At 38.2% G+C, this 17,155-nt stretch overlaps 1 protein-coding gene across 3 annotated transcripts in view; it reads left to right on the top strand.

Moving 5' to 3' along the window:
• The window catches only part of Gabrb2 (gamma-aminobutyric acid type A receptor subunit beta2), a 195,141-nt gene that overhangs the window by 174,448 nt on the left and 3,538 nt on the right, over positions 1-17,155 (top strand). Inside the window, exon 9 of one of the 3 annotated variants that reach the window (XM_050138632.1) lies at positions 635-748. The exons of the other annotated variants lie outside the window; for them this stretch is intronic. Within the exon in view, the coding sequence (XP_049994589.1) occupies positions 635-748 (114 nt within the window). The remainder of the gene's footprint in view (positions 1-634; positions 749-17,155) is intronic. 3 annotated transcript variants of the gene reach the window in all.

Below are 17,155 nucleotides of genomic sequence, written 5' to 3'. Positions count from 1 at the left end.
ATAATGAAAAAAAATATACAAAATCTATCTTGGTATGAGCAATTGCCTATCTGTTTGTTCTTGCAGGCATGTTGTGTGTGTGTGTGTGTGTTTCCTGATAGAATTTGCTTTTAGTTGGTTTGCTCTCATGGCTAAAGTTTTCAACCCCTGCTTTAAGCTTCCCAGTTCTTTTCTGCTTGATGCTAAGTATTTGCATATTTGAGAATCTAGTCATTCGTGCTTTTTCAGCCTTGGTTACTGCACACTTGAAATCTCTCCAGTCTGCTTTTCGTATTGTTAAAACTACAGCCACGGGTTTTCTAAATAAAACTCTTCTAAAAAGCATCCCCATTTGAGGTTCTTTATTCTGCATTAGGGTGTCGTGACTCTGTACTGTCCCTATGACTTTGCTGAGTCTTTTGTAATGCAAAGCCAGTGAGACTTTTCCAATGTACTCCTACTGCTTAGAATTCACTCTGAAAATTCTTTTGAAAACCGGCTAGACCAGCTAATCAACATTCACCCATTCTTCATTGGTATTTGTCTTTTTCCTTATGCATCCTGAAGACCAATAGCATTTATATATATCAAGCTCACCTGAATTACTGGTGCCATCAGCCAACTCAATTAGTAAATTCTCTACTTTGTCTTCCAGATATTTTATAAAGATATTAAACAAAATAGGACCCAGTATCGATCCTTGTGGGACCCTACTGGAAACCTCTCCCTAACCAGGCAGACTACCAATTATGATTTCTCTGTTAATACTGCTAGATAGCCAGTTTTTAATCCATTTATTTCTATTTTTGTTTGGGACAAATTTGTTTTGCTCTTCCCTTTAACATAACGTTTGGCAACTAAAAAGATAATTCGTTGGTGTCTATCCACATATTTGAGTCTAAGATAAATATCCCCTGAAGACCTACTTGAGTTTTCAATGAAGTACAGCTGTGTGAGCATCAGCTTTAAGAAATTATTTCAGTGCTAGAGAATAAGGCAAGTAGATTGAATTTGGACATGCCTATTGTTTAGATGGAGAGACAGCAGTGTCACGACATAGCTTTACTTTTCTTTGGTTTTGGTGTTGAGTGGTTTGAATACTTGAGTGAGTAAGAAGTTAAACTTTTCTTCTGTTGTTTGGAATATTGTACTGCGGGAGTGCCTTCCACTCCTTCAGCCAATAGCCGCTGAAGTACCAGCCCACTGGGGCGTGGTCTATTGCTCTTTAAAAAAGAGTGGCAGTTCCTCTGCTTGCTCTCTTGGTTCTGGCTCTTGGTTCCGGCTCTTGCTCCAGCGACTAGACTCCTTTCCTGACTGTTGGTGTTCTGTAAGTTTTCCCCTAAAATAAATACCCCTGTAAATGCAAACTGGTTTGGGATTGATTCGCACATTAACATTGAAATTTAAAACCTTCACATTCTGTCCTAAATTATTTATTTGTAACGAAGATTGATTGCTATATTTGCGTCAAGTCCTTGCTTTATTGTTATTGGTTTTTATAAATAAGCATTATTTTGTCAGGCCTGGCACCATTTTCATGAGAGGTAAAGAGTGTAACAGAAACTATTCTGTCTCAAAACTTGTGATTAACCAAACCTCAATTTATTTTTACTAATACTTAGAGTTGGGGTTCTGAATCCCCATGTGTCTGTGACCTTAACTGACAACTGGCCCATCATACTACCTTCCATATAAAAGGAAGAAAATGAACACAGCAATGATCAGGTTCCTACCTCATACACCATGAGTCTATTGGCAAATTTTGGTTTCATGTTTTAATATCCACTTCCTGATGGAGATGAAGTGTTACTGACTGCTTTTCAGCATCTCCTGTGAGGACTTGATGTCTAAGGGGGTTCCAATATTGTATCTTTGAACTGTCTCCCTTTTCCTTAATTTTACTATTTTGGCTTCAAGGGTATTGGCATTTCATTCTTTAGTCTTTTTGCAGAGGCACAGGTGTGAGTGCTATATTAGATGGCTTCTTTGTGTTGGTATTTCATTGCTTTTATACTTGTTATTACTTGTTAGGAATTTACCTGGGAAATGGCAATAGATTGTAGGGACCTGAGACATTTGATAATTTGTTCTTAATCTCTTCAAAATTTTGTAACCTATCACATCTGTCCTTTCGGGCTATCATGATTATGTTGTTTTTGCTGTGATTGTTGAACTTCAGTTACTCTTGTTGACGTAAAAGTGCTCTGGTTTGGCCCAGCACCATGCTGGGAAGAATGGTAATCATTTTGAAATAAAACACTATGAAAGTTGGCATTTAGATGGTTATAATAATGTTGGAAGAATGTTGCATTTTTCAAAAAAAATTATGATTATCATAATGATTGGTTAGAACACCAAGAAAATTCAGAACATCTTCTCACCATGAGAATATTTTGAAGAAATTTTGCCTCTTGTGTGTCAAGTTGTTTAAGTATTAGCTTGAAAGAGTTAATACTCTATGACCCAATGATCAAGACCCTTGTTTTTCAAGATCTGATTTCATATACCTGGTTAAAGAGAATATTCAACAATATTCAATGAAGTATGAAGTTTTATGTTTTCTGATCATGTGTGTTTTGTGTGTTTCCCCGGTTATGTCTTTGCTCTCTCCTTTGTGTCTTTGTTCTAAGTATGTATTCAGAATTTGAAATATAAGTTAACACTGGAGATTTTAAATAATGTTTTGTTTAATTAGAGCTATAATATGCTAAATTATCACAATGTTCTGACAATCACAAGAAGCAGGGAGATGCTGTAGATTAGAGTCAGACGAGAAAGGGCCCACAGTGTGTTATTGTCCTTAAGAACTGTGTGACATTGGATATTTTAATATTTTAAGTTTTTTGGCTGAAAACTGAAGTCATTAATTTCTGCTAAGTCACTGAGAGCTGCTAAAATGACGGAGATAATTATGCTAAGGGCTTATGTAGTACCAGGCTAAGAGCACCCAGTTAAAACTGGCTAGTAATGTTGGGATGGTAGCAAGCAGAGTTTTCAATAATGGTTACACCTGTAACCCCACTCACAGGTCAAACCATGTAACCATTATTAATACTGCCTTTGGTTCAAGCTTAGTGACTCTTTTCTGGAGATAATGATGTTCTACCATCAGCTAGATTTCTAGCTTTCATATTTTCAAGTATAAATCAAATAATGATGGCAATATTTTACTGAATGCCAACTCCTCAGGGGTGTCTACTACAAACAACTATAGAATAAGAATCCTATTGCTAACAAACTTTGTATACTGTTAGATCATGATACAGAAAATAGAATATTTTTGGTCCAGAAGGAAATCATATTGATTTGCGTATCACTTCCTAGATTATTTAGTATGTAGTTTTCATAGCTACCGGCACCATAGAGGAGTGTGCTGTGTGCTCATTTCACCTCTAAATTGAGAAGAAGAAGAAGAAGAAGAAGAAGAAGAAGAAGAAGAAGAAGAAGAAGAAGAAGAAGAAGAAGAAGAAGAAGAAGAAGAAGAAGAAGAAGAAGAAGAAGAAGAAGAAAGCAGAAAACACATGTTCTACTTGGCCCAATTAAGTATTAGAGAGAAGGAAGAACAAAATAACCCTAGATCCAGTTTATCTTCTGTCTAAAAAGAATAAAGCCAAAAATTAAAATAAAACAAACAAGCAGCACTCGCCTCCAACTGAAGCACTGCATAGCAAATATATGTAGACAAAGCCAGGGTTAATGCAAGCCGAGCTCAGAGACATCTGCCTAAGCTCTAGGCAAACAAGTAGGAAAGCCCAATGGCAAAATTTGAACCAAGATGAGGAATACAAACCTGAAACAGCATAGAAACACCGGAAGAGGTAAATGAGACCAGGGAGAAGGGGCCAACAAGCAAGAGACAAACATGGTGGGGATGGGGAGAATCTAACTGAAAAAAAAAAAATTACATCTCAAGATCAATTCTTATGATAAGATTTTCTTTGAAGATTAAAATGCAGAAGAAACAAAAGATCAGAAATGGCAACAAGAGCAGAGTAAAGGGAGGGACAGGGCTGAGTGGTTTGAGGCCCTCTAACCCATGAGCTAAGTTTAATTCTAAGACCCGCATGGTATACAAAGAGATGTGATTTCTACAAGTTGTCCTCTGATTACCTCACACAAACACACACCCCTACACATGCACATATACTGCTTCACACACACACACACACACACACGCACACACACACACACACACACACGGTGGGGAGAGAGAATAAGGGAGGCTGGGGAGCAGGTCTGGGGAGTGATCTTTCTACCGGCTAGAAATGAGTGTGGAAAGAATGTTACATTTACATCAACTAAACCTAATAGGATCACTATAAAAAGGGTAACCCCTGACTTAAAAAAGAATATCTATCCCAGACAGTTTCTACACTAAATCCTTTTGAGCATTAAAATGTAGTTATCTTCAGCTGTACTAAAATTCTTGCAGGACATAGCAGGAAGGAAAACTTACAAATGATCTAGTAATTCACCATAAATAAATAATGTCAAACCTCTATCAAAATTCTATAAAGTAAACGATATATAGATTTACTTCAACAATGAATATCAATGGGATGGAAAAATCCTTAGATAGATGTATCCAGAGATGGTCCAGTCTAACTTTAAGATGTAATTTATCTTGAGGTACAAGGATAATATGGATAAAAGTTGAAACAGTGAAATTTTTCTCCCCCTGTAGACACCAAAAAGACTGTTTGTAAAACTTCAGTCTTTATTGCTGGCTACAAATAAAAAATAGCTTAATAAACTGACAATCATATCTCCACAAGAAAGTAGATTAGCATTGTACAATAGTGTTCAATTTTAAAACAAATGATCAACTCCTGACTTAGGGTGGAACACATAAAATATGAACATTTAGTTTCCCATTCTTCCTTATGCCTGTATTTATCCATAGACAAACTATTTTACAGTTTTTTTTTATACTGATAGGCTTTCAGATTCTAGAAAATGAGGTAAAGTTTTTATCATCAGGAAACAATTTTCTTCCTGAGAAAACTCTGTAAGGTTTATGAAATGTTTATTGAACAAGAAAGAAGAGAAAGTATGTGTTCCATGAGCAGTTCTGGGAGACAAGAGCTGGCATCAAATTTTTATTAACCACATTACTATTAATATTGAATTATTTCAAAACAAGAAAAAAATGCAACACTTCCAGCAAGTTCCTTTTCGTGTTTCTAAGATAATTCAGGATTGGTATGGCCTCTGCTGCAACAAGATTTGCAAGAGTGCTTGACGCTTATTTAATTTTGGCAACGGGTACCTAGGGAAACAATAAAAATGGACCCTGACATGATTTTTGAAATCTCCCTTGACAATAAACAAGCTTTCTAATTTCCTCACTTCTACCAGCCCTAACTACAGATATTTCTGGAAGCTGGACGAGCTCCAGCTTCCTCCCCTGAGTCAGGGGGTACTTGTGAAGGTTCCTTGAAGAGGAGTTGGGGGTAGAACCTCTGAGTCAGGAGAGGAGGAAGGCAGCCAGTCTCAGCTGCCACTTTGAGAGCACACTGTAATATCAAGTACCCACATATGAGCACTACTTCAAGGAATATTATTGTTATCGGTCATATTCATAAAGCACAATATAATAATACAGTATGCTCTGCTTAAATTGGGATAATTAATGTTTAAATACCTTTTTCATTATTTAATTCCTAGCCATTAAATAATGGCTCTTTTCTTCTAGTTCTTTCTACAGTGCACAAGGTGGTCATGAACTATCACATCTCTGTCGTGTTGGCTATTTGTACTTCCTCCTTCTGTCTATGTTTGTTAGCCATTATCTAACTTCCTGCTCTCGCCCCCTATACCTCACACCTTCATAATCTCTAGTCATCACAGTTCTGCACTCAGATAGACTATTTTTAAAGCCCAGGAATTATTTGAGAATGTTGGCCTACTGGAACCAAGCACATGAGTTTTGTCCCTGTGACAGTCTCTTGGCTACACTTTGTTCTTCTTCTAATTGCCTTTGGCAGGGTAGCATGGAACTTCTCACAGGAATACAGATTGGGAAAGAACATCATGAATGTGATGACAGTTCACGAAATATTTACCAAAGGATTACTCCTAGAGAATAGCAATCTCTATAATAATAGTTTAAGGGTACAGAGAGTTCTAGCTTAATGAATCCAGCTTCACCTTGGAGTGGAAACAGCCTGTAGCTTAAGCTCCAAAACTCAGTTTTTAGCAGTGCATGCTTGGAATGGAAGATCAGTGGTCTTCCAAATCCTCTTTGCACAGTGGAACTTTCAGCCCTGCCATGCAAAGGTGGTCTTAAGGATTATATCAAAAGGCAGGCAGAAAGTTCTTGAAAACTTGCAGTTGCAAATGGTAATTGTAGCTTTGAGTACTTAGAACAGGACAGAGTTAAGAATATTTTCTGTTTTTTAACATACACTTCTAAATTCAGTGATATCACATCACTGGGTCTTCTTGGTCTTGCTATATCTGCTGTAAGATGATTCTAGTAGTATCAATACTCAGAATGAACTGTACACTCGTTCATTCAATACACAGATAATATGTGCTCCTCAGTTTCATAGGAGGGAGATGCATGCCCAGGAAAAAGACCACAAAGTAAAATGTAAACTTTAATTCTAAAAAGAAAATTAAAAAATTTGAAAAAGTCACTCTTCCATCTACTTGGTTGAATGTACAAAGTATATAAAAATAGCATTTCTCTCATAGGGGGCATTTGACGGATCTTCTCATTATAAACAAAGAGACTAATTTATAAACAGAAGTGACTAGTTCAATGTCACACAACAATTAGATAACAAAGGCTAATGCTCTGGTATAACATGCCACCTTACACCACTGTCTTCTATCCGATCCCATGAGACAAAGTGCATAATAATTTGATCAGCAGGGCACCTACATGTCTTTATAGCAATGAAAGTGCCTCTGAGAGGTGTGAATACACAGGACAGCATTTTGGTGGAACAAAAACCATTCGCTCCCCAGCTTGGACCATGCTGTAGCAATGAGCAAATTATTCAAGTCTAAAATATTGGTATCTCTAAAAAGCTAATACTTGCTAGGGTTGTGGAAAGTGAGAAGTTAATGAAGACACCTGCTTGAAATACCTCCTATTATTCACTACCTCAAAAACACAAGGGCACATAGAGTCATCCTTAAGCCACAACAATTGAGTCACCAATATTTTAAATAACCCATAGCTCTATTTCTACCTTATTATTAGTTCAGAATTTCTGACTGCCAGAGAAGATAAATTTTAACAAAATCTCCAATGAAGGCACATGACCACAAAAATTTTCTCTTTTATAAAGTATCAGGGCGGCAACTGAACACAGTCTTCTGCCACAGCTTCCAAATTTCTGTCTTTCTTTTATTTCCTTGCTCAACATGTAGCCTTTGTGGTCCAGAGCTGAGCAACATGTGCTGTCTGCCATCATCTTCAACCCTCCAAGCTAGGGGAAATTGGCTGTTGGAATGGGGCACAGGGCTGTTGGACAAGGCTGTGTCAGATTAACAACAGTTCTCCTAAGGAGAGAGTTGAGGAGGCAGAGTAGGGGGTGCGGTTGACAAGCGCTCACTAGGGTAATGCACCGTGTAATTGGCCAAATGCACAGAAGCCATCAGGCCACAGCTGAGTAAGAAATCCTTTGCTGCTGTGGGGTTTATAGCTCCCTCTGCAGCTCTAGCTCTCTCCCGGAGGGGTTCCGTGGAGCCTTACTTGTGATTAATCTGACGCTTGAGCGAGGAACATCACACACATGTGCACTTCTAAAGCCTTATTTTTCCTTTTAAATCAGATATCATTGACTTCTAGAATGGCAAAGGACTCGGTCAGGGCTAGATGATTTATTACAGTTGTTCTCAACCTTTAGTAGGCATACATGTAACCTCAGGACTCTGGGAGGGTGCAAACTCTTAGTCTGTAGTGTCAAAGTCAAGATTTCAGATTCTGTAATCTCCTCACACTTTCCAGTGATGCCACAGCACCTGAGCTATGGTTCACGTGCAATAGCAAAGATCCAGCTGAGAGAATGCAAATAAGGACTCCTTGAGTACCAACTTGGGATGACTCATGGCTGCTGCCTTGAGATCTACACTGAGGATGCTGCAATTGAGTCTAGGACCGGCTGGTCCATTAGCATTGCCTATCGTGAACTTAAGAATAGACATCACCTCAGAAAATTCTCTCATGTAACATACAGAAGCTGTAACATAGAGAAGATTCCAATGACATATTCAAGATCACATACAAGCCAATAAGTTATTGGGCTAGGACTATATAAAGCTGGAATGCATGCCTAGTTTTTTTTTTCTCCTTCCCTCTCTCTCTCTCTCTCTGAGTTGCACATTTTAATCACAGATTGCATGTGAAGCTGTTTTAAAATAACTTTCCTCTCGCTTCTATAATTGTCAGAACCAGTCACAGAATCTAATTTGGATTCATAAAGGCAGGGTACTCAACGTAACTGAATCTCTGGAAAAACTCTGTGACTTTCACTAAAGAATTTCCCTGCTCTTCAGTTTTCTTGTTTGTGAGATTAACAGGTACACACCTGACCATTCAAGTTTGCTCTGATGTGGTAGAGAAGAACAAGCCAAAAGATTTGAAAGCACATTGAAGAACTCAGGTGACTTAAATAAATTCAGAGAAATTTTATTTAAAATGTTGCAAGATATCATTAAATTTTCCTCAAAAGATTACTACATTTAGCTACGTGGGGTACAATCTCGGCGCTCAGGAAGCTGAAGCAGAAGAAAAGGTGAGTTTGAGACTAGTCCAGGCTACATACTGAATTCCAGGGTAACCTGAGCTACAGAGTAAGAATTTGCCTCAAACACACACACACACACACACACACACACACACACACACACACACTCCTCTAAAACCTTAAGTCAAATTTTATCTGAAGGGATGACTAATCATTATAATGAGATTCTTCTGATTTTCTACTATTGCTTAATGTCGAAAAACTCTAGAGTGGGAAGGACCAAGCCAGGCTACTCCAAAGCTTGCTTAGAACCCCTTATTCTGATGCAGTATATCCATATTAACAAAAATATTTCCTGTTTCCTCTTTCTTGCCCAAATGGAGACATGGGCATTTCCTTTGTGTGCCAGAGCCTACTCTGAAGCAGTCCTCCTTGTCTTAGGATATTTTATCTTTTCCATGGCAGCACCAATCAATGCCAAAGGGAAGAGGAGGAGTTATGAGTCTGACTTAAAGTCATCAGGCTCACACTTGGGATAGGAAGTCACTGCTAGTCTATCACAGCGAAAGTGTAGATTCATCTAGACACTAAAACTCTAGCAAGAAAACATTTTAAAAAATAGTGTTTTCTGCCTAAGTAAGTCTGTAAATTTGTGGATTGTAGACGTTGCAAGTTATCAGCACCTTAGAACTAGTGACTTTTGTTATTTGACCAATGGGGTTATTGCCTAACCACATGCCAGACATGCTGCTGGACCTATTGAATTAGTTAGTTTTCAATTGCTGTAAAATATAATCTGAGACAAAACCATTTGTAAGGACAAAGGTTTATTTGTCTTACAGTTTTAGAGGTTTACTCCCCAACTCATTGCTCCATTGCCTGTAGGGGGAGCATATTCACAGTCACATCATGCTAAAAGTAACTTGGCATAGCCAAGAGTTTTGAAATTAAGAATAGGTTTTCCTTTTCTTTCAAAGACACTAAAGCATCAATATCCCCTTCATGAGCATGCCCACAATGGCCTTTAACCTCCTTGTATGCCCATTCTCTAACCATTCCTTTGCCTCCCAAAAGCAACACAGCCTTTAGCATGTGGGCCTTTGGATAATCGTAAATACTATAAACCAATCCTAAAATAACATCAGAATAACACTCCTTAATTTTATACTGTATTATATTTCTCCTAAAATTAGCATCCAAATCATCAGTATGCTGCTCTCATGGATGCTTTGGTCTTGTTGGTACTCCTTTTTCACTTCCTTTCTCCTCCTCTACTCCCATCTGATGGTGCCCTGCCACCCCCAACAGTCCTACTTCTGCTTTTGTGGCTTTTGCGTTCTGTCACCTTCTTTTAACCATGAGGAAACTGAGGTTTAGTGGAGCTGTGGAAGTAAACCAAGATCATACAGCAAATTGGTGGATGAGTGAGAATTCAAAGCTGGCTTCATAGCTTAAATCTGCAAATTTAGTTAACTACATATGTGTTTTTGTCTCTATTTAAATTTTAAATATGGCTATACAAAGAGCTTGTGGCAGAATGTGAATTCCATGTTAACATTATCTTCATAATAAACGCTGTCTTTATTGATGCATTTCATTTGCAGGAAGAGTTATTTATTTCCCATATATAAATGGAATAAGAACTAGCATGAAAATTCAATTTTGTTGATGGGTACAGGCTGGGACTTCCAAAACTTAGACGAATCCTGTTGGCAGATAATGAGATGAAATGTTTCTAGTTCTTCCTTGCCGTTGTAAGGATAAAGAAGCAAACAAGGTCCCCAAATTAAGCACCAGAAAGATAAATGATTGACAGTCTTTGGGCTTCCCTTGAACACTGAGGGTTTTAGACCCCTCCTAGCATATTTAAACTAGATTCCCACAGCTTCGTGCCTAGAAGCAGCTCCTGGACAGAGGGCTACAGCAAGGAGAAGCACACCTGGGTGGATGCACTTGTTTTGTGAGAAGCAGTGGAAGTGGTACTGGCATACATCCCCCTCTACAACTCCCCAGGATGTTTGCCACTGGGAGCTGTTTTACCAGAAAAAATAAATAAATAAAACAAAAAAAAACCCTTTTTTGATTAACACGAGTGCAACTCCTGACTTCTGTGTAATAAGGTTTTGTCATCATTGAGCTCATAGTATTTGAAGGGATTTGAGTCACCTCATTTAATCGAATAGGTTGATATTATCTTCTTTGACAATTGAGTAACCTCAGAGAAGTTAAATAAACCTAGGATTACAGTGTGATGAGCCGGCCTTTACACAGCCTTATTTTAGTCTGAGCATCAAGTGATCATTCTCTTAAACATAGTAGTCTTGTTTCAGCCCTAATGAATTTGAACTTTGTTTTTTTAATATGTTCATTTATTATTTAATAATTACATGCACGTGCATAATATATTTTGACTTTATTTACCCCTACTACTCTCTCTTCCCACTCCCATTCCTCTTGAACCTCCTCTTTCTCCTAACAACCTAATTAGGAATGCTTGTATGAGCATGCGTCTGGGGTTACTTACTGGAACATGGGGGATCTTAGCAGTAGCTACACCAGTGAAGGAAAGTGACAGCTCCTTCTCTCAACAGCCTTGTAGTTCTTGCTAATAGATCCTCAGCTAGAATTGCGGCTTCATGAGATCCTTCCTGGTGCAGGCTGGAATGTTGGTGCAGCTCAGCCTTTTGCCAATCTTGTTTGATGTAAGCTTAGGAGTCAACACCTATAAGTTGCCTTCTGAATACACACACACACACACACACACACACACACACACACACACACATAATAAATAAATAAATAAATAAATAATACAATTTAAAAATACAAGAGAGAATAAAATATTGCTGCCATGACTGATGGCAACAGGAACCAAACTCTAGATTCTGCTTTTGGATAAAAGCTAGACGTGGGTTACCATGATAACTAGGTAGATTTTGACCTGGTTTGATTTAAACCACAACATTGAAGTTAACTATGACCTTTAGATAAACTTGACATTTGACCTAGTGAACTTGTTACTCATCTTTGTAGACAGAAGACTATGAGAGGAACGGGAGCTCGGCTGGAGACACTGTTTATCTCTCATACTGATGGACCTTACTTGACATGATGTGTGCATCCCAGGAAAGAACACACCCCCTTTTGCAGTATAGCTTGTAATTTTTGCCTTTATACTTCTGCATACTAAAAACCATTGATTAGAATATCCCTAGCCTTGGGAATGAAACAAAAGCAAGTGTAATTTCAATCGGGAAGTTGTGAGTTACAAGCTATATAGCATAGGTAAAAATCTTTGGGAATTTGCCACCCATGATGCTTTAGAGTAGATGAACAGTTAATGGAAAGATTAGACCAATTCACTGATCCTAACTTAGGGGTTGTATCAGTGCAACAAATGAAAACTGAACTGGGAGATGCTTTTTTCTCATTCTTCTGTAAGTTATTTTGATTGGATGTATTGAATTCTCACATCCAGTTCCTGGAAACTTGCCCAAATCAGGCCTTTAAATGATGCAATGCTTTATATCTATAGTTCCAGCTACTTGGTAGGCTTGGAAGCAGAAAGAGCTGTTGAGTTTAGAAATTTAAAACCAACCAGGAGCAACATAACTATACCCAGAGAGAAAAATTTTGAACCTAGGAAAGTTTATTACAAAGTAGATTCCATTCCCTACCCCGTGAGAGTATGTGATAATTGAAACCTCTTGTGAATGCACAAAATTATGGTGGTTAATATGTATACTTTCAATTTTCCTTCCTCCAGAAAATGTCAAACTGATCCCTATTGGTTTTCCCCATTCTACATCTTACATTCAAATTTAATATATGTTTTACTAAATCAACAAGAGGTGCCAAGAAAGAATTTGATCAACCTGCAAAAAAAAATGTTCCTAGTACACTTTGACTGTGCTTTAATAATCTGGAATATAGAAGTTTGAATGTGTTCTCTTCTCTTCCAACTTTAACACTTACCCTTCTATCTTAATCCAAATAGTCTAGAGAAACACAACACAACTCTCTGTAACTAATATTTCATTCTCTATGTAGAGCATGACAGCATACTGCAAAAGATATCAGTTGGTTTCTGTGAGAATGAAAGATTTGAAAAAATCCATAAGCTAGCAAAAATCAGGAACACTACCTAAGAATTACTAGTGGGGAGGGACCCTACAGAATTGGCTTCTGCAATGCTCTACACAATGAGGAAAAGAAATGCTAGATACCAGGAAATGTCTTGCCTTAAAGTTCCTGTATCTAACTCCTGATATCATTTCATACATTAGATGGAAAAAGTTAGTTGCTAATTATAAATTAAATGCAGCTATAAAAGAACTTTGTATGAATTAAATCTAATAAGAACTTTGTGTCATTCCCTGCACGCCAAACACTTGGCTGTAATTTTGACCACATGCGAGAACTTTTTATTTAGATGTAGCTAAGGTAGGCTACCTTTTAGTCTAATTCACTCCAGGAAAAACTTTTCCATATGCTCCATTATACCTGCTTCCAATTTTTTTGGTAACCCCCATCACCCAGATTTAGTATAACACTGCCAGAGATTCAACTAGTTTTATTCTGAATGTTCATTGTTACCTGCTGTAGCAGTCAGCATAGTGGATCCATAGTATCAAGCCATGCACTTTATACATCTCCTCTCTCAAGGGTTGCAGAGATTTGGGGAGCTTACCAAACAGGTTTGAACCCAGTGGACAGGGCCGACAAAGGCTTCCCTAGTCCATCTAGACTTTCTGGCTAAAATGCACTAAGGGGTTGGGCATAATGACACCTTTCTCTAATTTTAGGAAGCCCCAGGAGAAGACAGGGAGTCCTGAGGCCGAGAATAAATCATAGTGTTGAAGAACAATATAAAGGAGGAAGGGGTGTAGAGAAGACGGAAAGGGAGGAGGAGGAGGAGGAGAAAGCAAGACAGAATTAGAAAAAGGAAGAGGAGGAGGAATGGGAGGAGAAGGGGAGGAGGAGCGGGAGGACATGGGAAGGAGGAGGAGGAGGAGAGAAAGTCAGAACTGGAATCAGCTGTCATTGCTTAGGCCAGTGTTCTTGTCAATGCTTGTAATTTTGCAAAGGGCAGGGACTCTAAAAGAAGGATCTAAAGGGTAAGGGTGTCAATTCAATAGAGGTCATGCCTATCAAGGGGGTCTTAGTAGTGAACCTGCACTAATTGAAAGTATTATGAAATTCATCACCAAGGAACTTTGAAGAGAAGAAACTTAGTCTTCTCTTTCTGATCCTGAGTTCTGCTTCCATTTTTTCAGAAAAGATCCTTATACTTCAAAACATCCCATCCTCCAGCTCATTTCATGAGTTTGCTGGCTTGATGGTATCTTTTGTGAGGGAAGCAGAAATTGTTCATCTGATGATGACATTAGGATCACACAGGTGACTGACCCTTTTCCCCAATTGATGATGTTTTAACACAAAATAAGTTTCCTGAAGAAATTTCATGATATACATCCATGTTCAGTTAAAAAAAATAAGAATTATCAAAACTACAATATTTGTCCTGTTTCAAAGATGCTGAAATCTACTTCATACTACTTTTTTACTCTATACTGAAAATAATTTGTACAGTACATTCTCTACTAATTACTTTTAAGAATGAGAAAAGGTTTTAAGCATACTATTATGCCTGAAGCAATCATGAACTTGTTTCTGATGCAAATGGTAGTTCCAGATGATAGTAGTACTGGACAACTGAATAAAAAGAAAGCAGATCTTATATTTATCCTGTTTTTTGTGAAAAAACAGCATCTTTGTTAATGGTGGTGTCACAGTGCTGTTGAGTCCACAAGTGAGTAAGGTCGTGAAGGATTTATCTCTCAGCACTTGGCTGGTTCCATGTCATAGGTTTCCACAGCCTGGCTTAGATGAAGCTTCCAGACTTATATAACTCTGTTAGAGATTTAATTTAGCACATTGTAGTTTTTTGTTTGTTTGTTTGTTCATTTCTTTTGTTTAAGCACATAATTTTGACAAATTTTTAGACAGCATTAGGGATCCATAATGACCAACACAGAGACATTTTCACTTTTTCTATATTGAAGATATACTGGTTTGAAAAGGGGAAAAATATTGAACTTTGGGTTTGCTATTTCCCCTATCCCATCTAGCATTTCTGGATAAGACATATGCTGTTTGCACAGTACTTGTGTGTCAGTTAATTTTAAAAAAAAGAAAGAAAGAAAAAGATAGGCAGAGAAAAGAGAAGAAGGTAAAGAAGGGAAGGGAAGGAATGAAGGGAGGATGTACATAAAAACAATGAAATGAAAGTTACCTGGATATTTGGAAGTATTCTTTTACTTTGCTTGCTGTTTCCCCGCGCACTTTGGTTCACTGACTTGAAGAGTCAACAGTGTTGGCCTTTTCTTGCACTACTAGAATCTCCACCACATATTCTGCTTGTGGAATGTTCCTTTACTTCGCAGAATACTGAAGACATGCTCACTATTTTGAGAGGCGTTCCCCTCCAGAAAGACAGATTTGGATATCCCAGGTGCTTGATGGTTTGTTGCCTTAGCATTTCAAGTCCCAGAAGCCACAGTGCCATTTTGTGAAAGATAAAACAAGATCTCCTACTGATGCAAGTCACAGTGATGGGAAACTGCAAAGTTAGAACTAGTTTTTATTGTATTCGCAATTTCTCATTTGGTGGATAACGTCAGTGGGAACTGAGTTTTAAAATATCCCTGTTTCCCCTTCTCAGGTAAGCTAGTCTGCCAGTGAGTGATGTGATTTGTCTTTCTGTAATGACCTTAGACATAGGGCATCCCTGTAGGTACTAAGTCAGGCATAGAAAGGATAGAAACAGAGAATCTGCAACCAAACTTGGAGCTGACTGATTATTTTATAAAACTAAGGCACACTTTTTAGAGTTTAGTATATTATTTTAAAAAAAAACTGCAAAAAAATCGAATTCTTTAGCCAGCCCAGTTTCCTTTCCCAGAAAAAAAAAAAAAGTTGGCATTGTGACAACAAGAAAGCAAAACAAGGCTGTACTGCAAGTGTCCTGGGTTAATTTGCTGGTGACAGTGCCAGCAATCCCCAGGTCACTCTGTAAGGTAAGGTGCCTCAGCAGCACTGTCTCTGCAGACAGAAGGACTGCCAAATTAATGATATGCAAGCTGTCTTCTTTCCCATAGGTGCCTTGTAGGAATCTTTATCTGCCTCTCAAGATCCTGCACTTGGTTCTTAATTGAAAATTGCAACTCCAGGTGCTTCTTAATGTACGGGGAATGGGGTTGAATGGCAAACAACAGATTCAATTGATAATGGTGATTTCATAACACGTCTCCAAACCAAGTTTGCTTTTCAAAACTGAAAGGTGAATAACTTGTGTTGGAAATAAGAGGACCATGCAAAACCAGATACAAGGCTCCCTGCCAGGACAGCCAGTCTGCAAGTTTTCAGGGTTACTCTCCCGTCCCTTTCCTTCTCCTCCCTTTCCCTTTGTTTTTGCTTCCCTCCATCTTGTTTCCCCTGCTACCAACAAAATACCCATCACTATTAGATCAAGTAGAAATACCAGGAGAGAATGATTTCATACCAATGTTGGTATGTTTTCCAAGGCAATGGAAATTGCTGCGCAGCTCTTATGATTAGTTAAAGGAAATGATATCTTATTCATGTCCTCAGTCAAAACTGATTAGATGAGCAGTGTTTCCTGTCTGTTCATTGCTCTGGTGAAGAGAGTCAATCAGAAAAAATTAGAGTGAAAAATTAAAAAAAAGAGAAATTTATGTTTAAAATTAGCCAAATCCACGTGAAAATGCCTGTACCTTTGAATTTTCTAAAAATTGTCACCTAAGTGAAGCATGCAGAGAAGGCATTTTGTGACAAAACTCAGCACTTAGAGTTGAGTAAATTGAAGCAGATCTTGGGCCAGATTGTGTACCAACTATGTGTACTTCCTAAGGACACACCTAGGCCTATCTCTAGCCATTTTTTTTAGCTTCTCGTATTTAAGATGGGAAGATTGAAGATCTCTCCCTTTCTCTCATAGTTTCTGTCGAGTTCCATAGAAATGATAATTGCATGAAGCTTGTGATAGGATGCTTATTTCTTGGGACTGCTGCATAAATGGAAGTTGCACATGTTTTCTGTGACAGCTACTCTTCAGCTCGGTGATGGCCTCTCGCCAAAACCTTCCCTTTTCAACATTTTTCTGAGCCCTGCTGCTTCTTTATTTGAAGTCACATTGTGTCCTTCAGCTGCTGTCCAAAGGACTCATTTTTCTAAGTATAGACCCTAGACCAGAAGCCCGGTGTCAACTAGGAACTTATTAAACATGCAGATTATTGAAATGCATTCCAAACTTGCTGAGTCAGGCATCATAAGAGTGGAAGCCAAAGATGTGTTTTAACAAGGTCTCTTGGGGGTTGTGGTGCACACTTGAGCTTGGGAACCAAAGACATAGCCACTTATCCTCTACAACACCACCTGAGTCAGGCTTCCCT

Source organism: Alexandromys fortis, unplaced genomic scaffold, assembly GCF_014885135.2.
Source record: "Alexandromys fortis isolate MF-2015 unplaced genomic scaffold, M_Fortis_MF-2015_v1.1 scaffold_11, whole genome shotgun sequence".
Taxonomy (NCBI): domain Eukaryota; kingdom Metazoa; phylum Chordata; class Mammalia; order Rodentia; family Cricetidae; genus Alexandromys; species Alexandromys fortis.
This window is presented reverse-complemented; position numbering and strand designations above follow the sequence as displayed.